The sequence below is a fragment of the Dryobates pubescens genome, chromosome 12 (assembly GCF_014839835.1).
Source record: "Dryobates pubescens isolate bDryPub1 chromosome 12, bDryPub1.pri, whole genome shotgun sequence".
NCBI classification, from domain to species: Eukaryota; Metazoa; Chordata; class Aves; order Piciformes; family Picidae; genus Dryobates; species Dryobates pubescens.
The window spans coordinates 11,678,455-11,690,465 of record NC_071623.1 but is presented as its reverse complement, the minus strand read 5'-3'; the positions used below and the strand labels follow the sequence as shown (position 1 = coordinate 11,690,465).

The 12,011-nt window shown below is 35.6% G+C and overlaps 1 protein-coding gene across 6 annotated transcripts in view; it reads left to right on the top strand.

Annotated features, from left to right (window-relative positions):
* Positions 1-12,011, top strand: part of DMD (dystrophin) — a 1,125,431-nt gene that overhangs the window by 438,005 nt on the left and 675,415 nt on the right. For all 6 annotated transcript variants that reach the window (XM_054165808.1, XM_054165807.1, XM_054165806.1 and 3 more), the window contains 3 exons: positions 5,203-5,348; positions 6,284-6,496; positions 10,672-10,785. In XM_054165808.1, the coding sequence (XP_054021783.1) occupies positions 5,203-5,348; positions 6,284-6,496; positions 10,672-10,785 (473 nt within the window). The remainder of the gene's footprint in view (positions 1-5,202; positions 5,349-6,283; positions 6,497-10,671; positions 10,786-12,011) is intronic.

Below are 12,011 nucleotides of genomic sequence, written 5' to 3'. Positions count from 1 at the left end.
TTCAATTACTACTTTTCTTTAGTTCAACAGATGGAGAAAAGACTATGTCTTTATTTTAGCCTTAGTTTAGTAGAAAATGTTGGCATTTTGCTAGAATGTTTTAGGTTATTTCCATCTTTTATTTGCATAAATTAATTGAGATTAATAATTTTCTGTAGATGAATGGTGTTTTGCATATTTTTTGTGTGTGTGGTTTTGTTGTGGTGTTGTGTTTTTTTTTGTTGTAGTTTTTGTTTGTTTGTTGGTTGGTTTTTTAGGTTCTTTTGCTCCATTATCTTTTCTGATGGATGACTCTAACTATTCTGTTCTGTTTACAAGGGAATGTTCCCCCCCAAATCCCCCACCAACTTTTGCTACTTCTATGAGAATCTCTCCTTCAAATGTTTTTTGGTTGGTTGGGTTTTGGTGGTTTTTTGGGGGGGTTGTGATGGTTTTGTTTAGGACTCAAGAGCGTTTAGTAGTTTCTTTTTGCTACACAGTAGGCTTCTTAATAATAAGATATTATTAAAAGTTAAGTCAGCTTTTCTCAAGTATTTTTTTCCATTATTTAATTAGTATTTCCATTTAAAAAAAGAAAAAAAAGAATGAGTGCCAATTCTAAACTCTGATTTGGGGGTGCTTGTTGTTTCTTTTCCCCACTATTTTGCAATGGTTTCTTGTGAAAGAAGCACAACCTCATAAAACAGACATATGACCTCATGTTTCTCACTTTATAGAATGTCTGAATACCCATAGGTACTTGATCCTTTTGGAGATTATGTATCCATCATTCCAGCTCTCCTTCCTCCCCATACACATTTAGAGTAATATCTAGAATACTGGTATATAGAAAAAAAAAAATTGTTCAGACAGTGCTTTGACCTATTTAGTAATGTAGACAAGGGAGTGAAATGTACAATCATGGCAGTCATTCAGATATGAATAATGTGGTTTCCTAAGGAAATTCTTAGTATTCTAATTGCTCTGGTGAAGAACGAGGGATTGAACTTTGTATTTACTTGTTCTGAAATTAACTACTGCTGTGTCAGAAAGATTTCTAGAATGTGGCCCAGTCAGCCTCTCATTCCCCTTCTAGTTTGGTGAGAGCTGTCAATGTCAGGTATGTGACAAGCTACCTCCCAGGTGACATCTGATTCATTCCAGCATTCCTATTGCTCTATGACCAAACCAAACTTTGTAGAGGGAATTCCACTTTCAGTCTTGCTGTGATGAACTCTTACCTGGCTGTGGTATTCACTGAGATACATGTTCTTAATTTGTCAAGACTGCAAGACTGTTCTTACAGGTGAAATTAAGACTATAAAAAAGAGGTCACAAAGGCAAAGCCATACTTATTTGCATTCCTCTCTGCTTCATAAAGTCATGCACTGTGCATTCCTTTCAAATCCATTTCTGTCTTTGCAGGATCAGTAATTCCCAAAGGTGAAGTCACAATCGTGGTTGTTGTTATTATTAATGATGAATTATTCATCTGCATTCAAATTATGTTTCTTCTATTTATTTTGAGAAGGACTTTAGAAACATTTTTTCCATTCTGTAGCTTGTTGAGATTCTGTAGACTTTATATTTACCCAGTTATTTAGCATGAACATCATTTCACCAGCACAGTATCTTGAAGTGGGTCATAACGCATAGACTTCATGCAACTCTGAATAATTTTGTAAGACATCAGACAGCACTAACCAACAGAGTATGAAGACCACTTGGAGTTTTCATCTGCCATTTTCCAGATTTTGCTTAGAATTTGATCTGCTAACTTGCTTTCTTGCTCTAAGTATGTAAAAGGTGGGTTGTAAGTGACAGTGAAATTGTCACAAAAAGTATTATAATCAATCATTGCACACTTAAAGAAGAAAAGTTTTAGGCAAGTACCCTGTAAATTTTGTGTTTCTTAAGATCATTTTATGCTTCTTTTCTGCTGCGAGAGAAAATTCATAGGAATGGGGAAAAAGTCTGTCTTTAAAAGTTACTTATAATTTGTAGAACTGAAGAGTTTTTATTGCATTTATCTTAAGAGTTTAACAAATGAGAGGACTGGAAGTGTTAGAAGAATTTGCAGAACATTGATTGCATGATATATAAAAGATTCCTTATGGTTCCACTTTAAGAGTTTCTGGTGAGAGATGTGGGAGAAAGAAATAACAGTTTTTTTATAGAGTTATCAATATAAAGACTTTGAAGGATAGCTTCAAGTATTTGTATTGCAAGATAAAACAAATCAGGATAATTTTAAACTGCTGTTACTATTGAGGAGATTTTTATGGGAAATACATGCAGTTGAACCTACCTCATTTCAAGGAGTAAGTCTTCACTAAAATAATCTCATAGAATATATTTACTGGGCTTTTTTCTTCATTTATAATGATGTGATGAACAGTGGGATTTGTCCTGACTGTATGAGATACCCATTGTAGTCTATATAGTGTGATTTGATAGTTTTTGAGATAATTCTATTCTCATTTAATTTCTAACTTGGGAAAAGATTTTTTACTGGAAACTCTTATCACAAAAAAAAAAAAACAAACCACAAAAACATTGGAAAACTCTTTTCACTGTTCAATATTTCTGCCTTTGAAAATAACCAAGTATCTGTCTATACATCCTATTTCCAAATTGAAGTACTTAATCTAAAATAAATATGCAAGTGTAAATGTACTTTCCTGTCAGTTCTCAATGTTGGTCACACCAAAATTCATTCCCCTCAAGAGGGAAATTTTCCTGTTATGAGAGGGGAACTGTATGCTAATATTTTTCAATAACATTTTATTTTCCCTCTGGTATATTTTGTGTTACAGCTCTGTCATTGACCTAGTTGGCTGTTGCTTGGGTAGCAGACATGCTGTATCTTTTTGACCATCAATGAAATGTGTGATATTTCAGGATCCGTATTAATGCATTGTGTTTGTTATGTGGAATTTTATCTACAAAAATTAGTGTCAGAAACTAAATTCCAGGATAAAAATGTGTGTTTATGTTATGAGCATGGACAATCTAGAGATACGAACTGCCCACAGAGAGACCATAAATGTTAGATCATTTAGCTAAAATTAGGTAACATGGGTATGACTGTCAGAGTTTGACTGAATTCTCACCACTGGCATCATGAGTCATAAAGCTAGATAGACTCTTCTTAAGTGTCATCCATGGAGATGTGAAAGCTAGATAGACTCTTCTTAAGTGTCATCCATGGAGATGTGAACATGCTTCTTTAAAGATGAAAATACTGACACATTGTCTATCTTAAAACAAAACAAACCCCCCAAAATAAACAAACCAAGAAAAAAAATTCAAAGACAAAAACCCAACAAAAACATACATATGCACAGACACAAAAAGCTCCAAACCCAGCAAGCTCCCAAAACTCTAGCTAGGCAAAAAGACATTGAAAAGTAGTATTTCTCTATGAGTTATCTGGAAAAGTAAAATAGGGAAACTGCTGTTTCACTGAACTTAAATTTCTTTTCAAATTGAATTTTTAATAACCAAATTGGAAAGCCACTAGCTTGATTAAATCAACATCTGTGATCCTACTTGAGCTCTTATTTCATCCTTCAAATTATAGAGAACATAATTAATTAGAATGGGACAAAATATTTGCAGTGTTTGGATGGGTTTATAATAATTAGTATTGGTAAACTTTCAGGATAAGAGTTTCAAGCAGTCTGATGGACTTTGCTGTATCAGCAAATCTTGTGTTTTTAACTCTTCTAAGTTACTTTTCTCTGGTGCTGAAAATAACTGTTCTTTTACGCAGCTGTTTGGAGTCATGCCTTCATCCTGAATTTGTTCTTCATTTGAAGGAGAACATTTCATCAGAATACTGAACTCTATTTCATATTTCTAAATGAAATGAAAGATTAAGAGTTGTATGCTCCTTTAACATATCTGAGCTGTTGAAATTGCATCTCCATTCATTTGGAATGTTCTGCTCTAAAGTGGGAATTGTTTAAATTAAATGAGTTAAAGGCAATACAAATCCCATAAAAAGATTTAAGGTGCTATTTGATGGGATGGAAAATGTTTGTTTTCTGTGTTTCCAAGAATGTATCACTTTTGTTTCCTGTGTAAAGAAAATGCGTCACGAGGGAATAAATTTCCATCTTCCCTGTTACCAAGTCCTATCTTTTGTATATCCCCAGATGCATGTGATGAATCAGACTAGTCAAGATTTTTATGAGGAAAATATGCCATATAGTGTGCATGCTCCACAAGAGAAATCTTAAATTGCCATGATTTTAGTATGTTATGATGCTTAACAGAAAATATTATTTATTTATTTATTCAAGCAACATTCTTGTGATCAACTCAAAAGTGAAGCTGAAGTCTGCAGTGCATTCTGCTAAACGTTGTATGGAAATTCTAGCAGGCTTGTATTTAAAAATTTCAGCTGTGCTGATTTTCAAAATTGTTTTTTTTTCTTGGACAGCTACATCATTTTTCAGTCCAATTCTTTCTGAGATTAGATACAGAGGAGATACAAATAGGTGCAACTTTTTTTTGAGATTTTATATGCTTCTTTATGATGTGGTACTAGTACCAATCATGCTATTTGTCTGTAATTCTCTCAGTAAGTTTAGAAGCAACTGCTGTTGAGAGTAGAGGCAGAATCTCTGCTAATGGGTTGCTCATGTGTTATCCAGATGTTGCCTATTTACAGCAGCTCTAATGTTAGCACACTAAGCACAGCTTTAATGCAGAAGATTAATTTTCGAAGTTTTAACAGATGTCTTAAATAGAACATTTTACTTGAACAGAAAAACTAAACACACAAACATGGGCCATAAAAGGTAATGTTGTTTCTAAATGCATTTTTGAAATTAGATTTAGGGTTAAGTACAATTGTTTGTTTATCTCTAAACACATTTGAACCAGGTGTCTTTGACAACATAACTTGTCATGTAACCTATACAGAGAGAGTCAAATGGCATGCAACTGATACAATGACAGAGGTATAAATGCAAGAATGAGTGGCAACACTCTTCAAAAACTTTCTGCTTCTACAGTTTTTGGTAAAATCTGATACTGACATTGATGATGAAGAGTTGTATGCTCTTTTCATATACTGGGCCTGTTGCAATCTGTTCCAATATAGCCACTGACTTAATGAGGCTTAGTCCTTTATCAAACATCTTCTGTCAGCAAACCAAATATTGAAGCACAAAACTATTTTTTCATTCCTTTTTTATTTTCCATTGAATGCAGCCTTTGACAGTTTGCCTCCTGCACGCTACAAAGAGACAATGAGCTCTGTACTTGTGTGGATCCAGCAGGCAGAAACTAAACTCTCCATACCTCAGGTTGCAGTTGCTGATTATGAAATCATGGAGAAGAGACTTGGGGAGCTCAAGGTGAGTGGTCAGACTGTGGGAACAAATGTCTCATGAAAAGTTTAGAGGAACAGAACCCTTAGTTGATATGAGTCTGTTGAAACCTATAGATGATGATTTATACCTGTTGGGATTTAAGCAAGGTCTTCATGAGGCAGTGGGTATGGACTTACTCTGATTCCTAAAGGATTGAAAGAGTTCTTCACCATTAAAACTAATTTCATAAGACATTGAACATGTTAAGGAAAAGCCTATGTTGTCCCCATGATCCATAAAATATTCCTTTGACAATAGCTTTTGTAGATAAGAAGAGAGTTAGGTAATTTCATTTTCTAGTGCTGACATGGAAATAATTGTGATTTGCAAAAATGCAGCGATCTTTGTCAGATTTACAAGCAGACACAGATGTGGAACAAGTTTTGCCCGTGGGTACACACCTTCCCTGCATTTCAATGTTTGATATAGTTCAACTATTGGATGGATAATGAGCATGTTGTTTGAGGCAACTAGCAATACACATGCAGAAAGAAAAAACAGACTATAAGAGAAAATTTAGATGCAACAAACTTCAGATGAGTACTGCAAAAGCTTTGAGAAGTTATCACAAACTTTAAATCAGAGAGGCAAATCTAAGTTTATTCTTTTCCACCATGTATAGCCTAATTCTTTTGGAAGCTTAATCATCAGGGTCATAGTAAATTCCAATTTCAGACTAATGAAGTGTATGTGGATCACCTCTATTAACAAATATAAACACCTCTGATTATATTCTCAGCTCTCTAGTTTCTGTGAGAAAAGTAATTCCGTACTGCTCAGTAGAATGTGTCTGTGTATATTATAGCAAAGGTGACTTACGTTTTCAGTTTGCAGTCCTTTCCTCAGAAGTCTCACTTATATTTGTGAAACAAAGAATTGCCTGACAGATGAATCAGATACTATTTGCTTCTTATCCATAGGCTCTACAAAGTTCTCTGCAAGAGCAGCAGAAAGGATTGCACTATCTCAGCACAACTGTTGAAGACATGTCCAAGAAAGCCCCTGCAGAAGTCAGCCAAAGATATCGATCAGAGATTGAAGTGATCCTTGGCCGCTGGAAGAAATCCTCAGCACAGCTGGTGGAACGTTGCCAGAAACTTGAGGATTTTATGTCCAAATTCCAGCGATTCCAGGTTAACCAAACTTTTTCAACCTCAGTTTCTATGTGGTGGCTTGTGGCTGTGGGCCTAGCACAGGATGCATGTAGACACATCAAGGAAGTAACTCCAAAGTGAAATATAAAAAACAGCATACAAAATGTTCACTTGAGTTTGGTAGATCCAAGATTTTACTTTCAGTTCTGATTTTTGTGGCTGTTTCTGCCTATGCTGTTTCAATAGCAAAACTTAATTTTGATTTCAATGACGTGACTACTAATATTCCTCTGCTTACTTCTTCATGCAGCTGGATTAGTGAGACCATATAGATTTTCATGGATTCACTTACATAGTTAAAGTAATTTTTGATATGGTAATATCTTGGCAGCAGTTGCCAGAAAACAGAATTCTATATGCTTTGACAATTGTGTGAATTTCAGGTATATAGAATGGCAGTATTGGAACCTTACACTGTTTCTGTCATTGTGAGGATCTCCTGTTTATGCCTATTTATAAATTACATGTATCAGCATTTCAGAGGATGCCTATGACATAGATAAGTTTTAACATCCATTTAAATTCCATTTTTAACATATTCCTGGTCTATTGCTATATAGGATTCAGGGGAATTCAGATCAGCCAGTCACAAAAATGGAGAAAGTATTTCCCCCCGCTCTTCCTCACCCCCATGCAAATGAACACTTACATACTTATGATGGGTATTGCAAGGTTGAGGTCTTTCAGCCATACTCAAACGTGTTCTTCTAGTGTGTTTCTTCTTAGTGTTGTCTCTCTCTCTGTTTCTTCTATTTACATGAAATATTTCTGTCTTTGGCTTTCTTTTACTGGTAGTAAAACATCACACACAATGAGTGCTGTGTTGTGAATTATGATACAATAGAATGAGAACTGTAATTGTTAGTTTCAGCTTAGTTCAATAAAGTTGCTTGAGTGGAAATAGATTTTCTGTCAAAAAATTGTTATAGTTCTGCTTATGTAGAGGAAAGAAAAACTTCTGAGAGAAGAGAAATACTAATTAATTCATCACTCTTCATTAGTTTTTAGATAAGCAAAATGGACCAAAAAGCGTGAAACATTTTATTAGTGCCATTTATAATGTAGCTGCTGAAAGGTGGCATTGGTCAAAATCGTAACTTTGACTCCACAGCTATGTATCTGATGATTGAAGCTGGCCATGAAATCAAGTCTAATAGTACAGTGGTATAGCCTTGGCCAGAAGCCCAACATCCCAGCTGCTCTCTGTTGCTCCTTGCTCCTCACTCTTTTCCCCATCTCTGTCATGAGGTCCTCGCCATGGGCTGTAGTGCTGCAGGAAATATCTGTGCCTGTGTGGGACTATCCAAGAGCTTCAGCATCCTGTGGGGCACATCCAACTGCTCAAGTTTGGGGTCCTTCGCTAGCTATAGGGTAAATATCTGCTCCACCATGGATCTTTGTGGACTATAGGGAGAGAAGATGTGTTACCATGGTCTTCACCACAGGCTGTATCTGCAGTTGGAGTACCTTTTCTCTCCCCTCCTTCACTCACCTTGGTGTCTGCACTTTTTTTCCTGGCATTTTTTTTCTGGCATTTTTGCCTCTTTATTAACTGTATCATCACAGAGGCATCACTAGCTGACCATAGGGTCAACTGTGTCCTGTAGTTGGTCCACTGGAGCAGCTAGACCTGGCTATGCCCAGCACAAAGTAGCACATGGCCTCTCCTCACAGAGGCTGCCCCTGCTACCAAAACCTTACTACATAAACCCAATAGGAAAACTGGAAAGTGATTTTATCACTAGTGTAATGGAATACTTGTAACTGCACAGAACAGAGCAATAGGCTTTGCTTGAGTAGTGACAACCTTCATCTTTTTGTTTTGTTTTTTTCCACCTGAATTTTGTAGGTAGCAGTTCAGAGGTTCTGTCACTACTCTTAAAAAAAGAAAGTCCTGATCATGCTCTGTAGAGCATGCATTTTCAAAGCATTACAATGTGAGCTATTGTTGCATACAAGCCTTAGTCTTCATATTTATTGCTGAAGTCTCTATAGTACAGTTAATATAAAAGTCATTCTCTTTTCAGATCCTTGAATGACTTCTCTTCCAGAAACTAGTTTTAGCTGCTGCAATTTATGGATTGCATCAGCACTGGATATAATTAAATCAATGTTGATAAATAAAACACATTTAGAGTCTGATTCAAAATGCGAGTTGTAATACATTTGATCCTCTTTGGTATCTGAGACAGATCTCTTTTTAAGTAAATCACATCAGATCTGTATTTTGCAACATTAATGAATTATACTTCAAGTATTCTTGTAATGGTACTAAAGTTTCATCTTGAAATATGATTCTGAGCTATTTTTACTGTCTGATAAGGGAATGCACAGTAGACTCTTCAATGTTTTTATTTATCCTTCTGAAGTATTGATCATTTCTATATGATTGGTTTTATTAATTCAGTTCATTTTCCATGGTAGTCTGTTGTTATTAAATACATCAAGTACCTTAGGGAAATGCTCCCTTTGGTTATTTATCTCACAGTAGCTGCTAAGGCATTTTTGTACACATTTTAGGGCACAGTCTCAATTCTAATGAAATGTCCTTCTTTTGTGCTATAATTCAACTGTTCATTCAGCATATAATATCAACATGTACTTCACTGTTGTCCAAAAAATGTTTTATAATTTGCCTCTCAAATTTTTGCCATTTATAACTTTTATTTTAATATTTTCACCTAATTGTGGTATTTCAGAGTAACTGTAAGTGGCACTTAAAAAAAAATAAATCTTATTTCACCTCTCAAGGTATTAGATTGACTGTGGAATACTGCCTGGGACTGGTAGCATTCCTGCTTTTCAAGCATTTGAGGTTAAGCTTTTTTATATGAATTGCAAGGGTTAATTAAAGATTAGGCTGCTTTCCATAATGGTTGCAAATATTTAGGATAGGTGTGGTAGGTTGAGAGAGGGCTTAGCTCTCCCTCCTCCACAGAGTAAGAAACCACAGCTAACTCAGTCGAAGAGCAAAAGCTATATATTTACAAGCATATATGGAAAACAGGTTATATATAACACAATATATACAGGTATTTACAATATATACACAGAAATACACAGCAAAGACAAATAACACAACAAAAATCCCTCCCTCAGGGAGGGATCCCCTCTTTGGAACCCCCTCTCTCCCCCCCTTACCTCCCTTTTTCCCCAAAAAGGGGTTAGAGAGAGAGAAAGGCAAGTTACTAAGGAAAAGAGTTGTTAGCAAGCTTCAAAAGCCCATGCAGGATTAGTGTTTGCTTATCTGAAGGCCAAGTCCAGCAGTTCGCAGAAGAAGCAGGCAGGGAGAACAGGCTGAAACACCCAACTCCCCCAACTCCCAAACCGAACTGAACTGAGGAAAAAATTTTCCAACCGCTTCACAATCTAAAGCTGAATTTTTGTTTATCAACCAATGAAATTCGTTTAGAATATCAGAATGTTTTGGTTCTAGTACCAAAAACATTAGCCAGTGTGTTCCAGCAGTGTTTGTTCTTAAAGGCACAGCCTCAAACGACCACAGATAGGATAGGATAGGATAGGATAGGATAGGATAGGATAGAATTAACCAGGTTGGAAAAGACCCTAGATTCTAGTGTTAGTAACTGAGAGCCAATCTCTGAAATGACTCATTGAGTCATTACGTGATTTTAGTTTCTGAAGTGAATGTTTCAATTACTATTTCAGTGAGAAAATATTTTTTCATTCTGAGTGGTGAGGGAATTTTGCAGGGTTGTGTTATATTAGAGAAATAGGCAATAGAGCATGCAACTTCCCAAAGGAGCCTGAAATTTATATTGAAGCACAGGAGCATTTCATAGGTGAGCCTGAATTAACTGCCAGCTATGAATAGTCTGAACCATATAAGGAACCAATAAGCATGCATCCAGCACCTAAACACATCTGATGTCTGGAAGGCACAAACTTGAGAGCCAGAAAATTGCCTGCTTGTAGACACATTAAACTTCCATAGAAATGGTCAGAGTGCAGCCTAAAGAGATGATGACAGTCTAGATAAAAATAGTTTTTCTTGCTTGCTGTTTGTATTTTTCCGGCAGTTCAACAATCCTGAAATTACATTGTGATGAGTTTTAGTCACAGCGCCAGGATCAATTACACTGTTGTCAGTCAGCTTCTGTGTGATGCAATATATTTCTATTTTTAATAAACAGAATGACACTAAAACACTGAAGAAATGGATGGCTGAAGTGGATGTTTTTCTGAAGGAAGAGTGGCCCGCCCTTGGTGATTCGGAAGCACTGGAGAAGCAACTTGAGCAATGTACAGTGAGTATTGCCTGCCTGCCCAACAATTACTTGATCCTTCTCAACCAGCCTAGCTTATACAGAAGTAAAAAAAATTATTACTGTTCCTAAAAATAAATTCTTCTTGTAAGGGAGTTGTCCTCTGCAGTGTATTTGAACCTCCTGTATTTCCTGGGTTTGAAGGAAAATTCTGTTAAGAAAAAAAAAAATAATAATGAAAAAAAAAACAGCAAAACAAAACTAATAAAAAAACTTTAATACAGAGAAGAGGCTTAGACTGTATTGTTACATATGAATAGCAGGAGCAAAACATCAAAGAGGCTACTTGCAGAAAATAATAATTTAGTAGCCTCATAAGATAATTTTTTTATTTACTTTGAGTTTACAAACATTGCATGTTTATTTCTTGTAAACTATAAAATGTCAGAGGATCTTTTTCTGTATCTTATTCACACATGATTTACAAATTTTTTTCTGACTGTACCAAAAGACCTTGCAGGTATTGTGAGTTATATCCTTTTTTTCCCACTAAACATACAAGTTCCAGGATTTTGTCCCAGCAGAGTTTTAAAGCATCGTGAAGTATTGATACTTCCATCACAGGGTTTACAAATTCTTCTGCCTGTCCCAACAGAGTGTGTAAGTGCAGTGAATCTTGTAATCCATGATAGTCCCTGTCTGTATGTTCGGTGGAATTTACAAGGTCTCTAAATGTTCTGGCAGGATGTGTAAATATTATGAAACACACATATTGATCTTACAGAACTGAGCTCCTCAGACTTTGTCTTATCCCTTAATTGCAAAAGAAATTATAAATTGTATAGAACAAGTATTACTTCTGCAGAGTAGTAGATCACATGTAACTCCTTTAGAATCTATCATTTGATGTTATGAATAATTTGCACAAATATTATCTGTTACTGTCAAGTATATAATAAAGCTACCAAAATCTTCATCACCTTTTATGTATTTGCACCTCCAGCTTTTTCCACTGTGTAGGAAGCCCAAGTAACATCTGCAGCTCTGATGAAGGACTGAGGAAATAAAATTGGAAGTGGCTATTTAGACTATGTCGCAGCTTAAGTAATTTTCAACCACAAGATTCTAATAACTAGACATAACCACAGAATATCACCATTGAGATCATTTTAAGGGAATTACCAAGTGAATTACCAACCCATGGGTTATGCTGATGTAGTTAAAAAGATGTCTTCATGAATAATTTTCCAACATTATCATAGAATCAT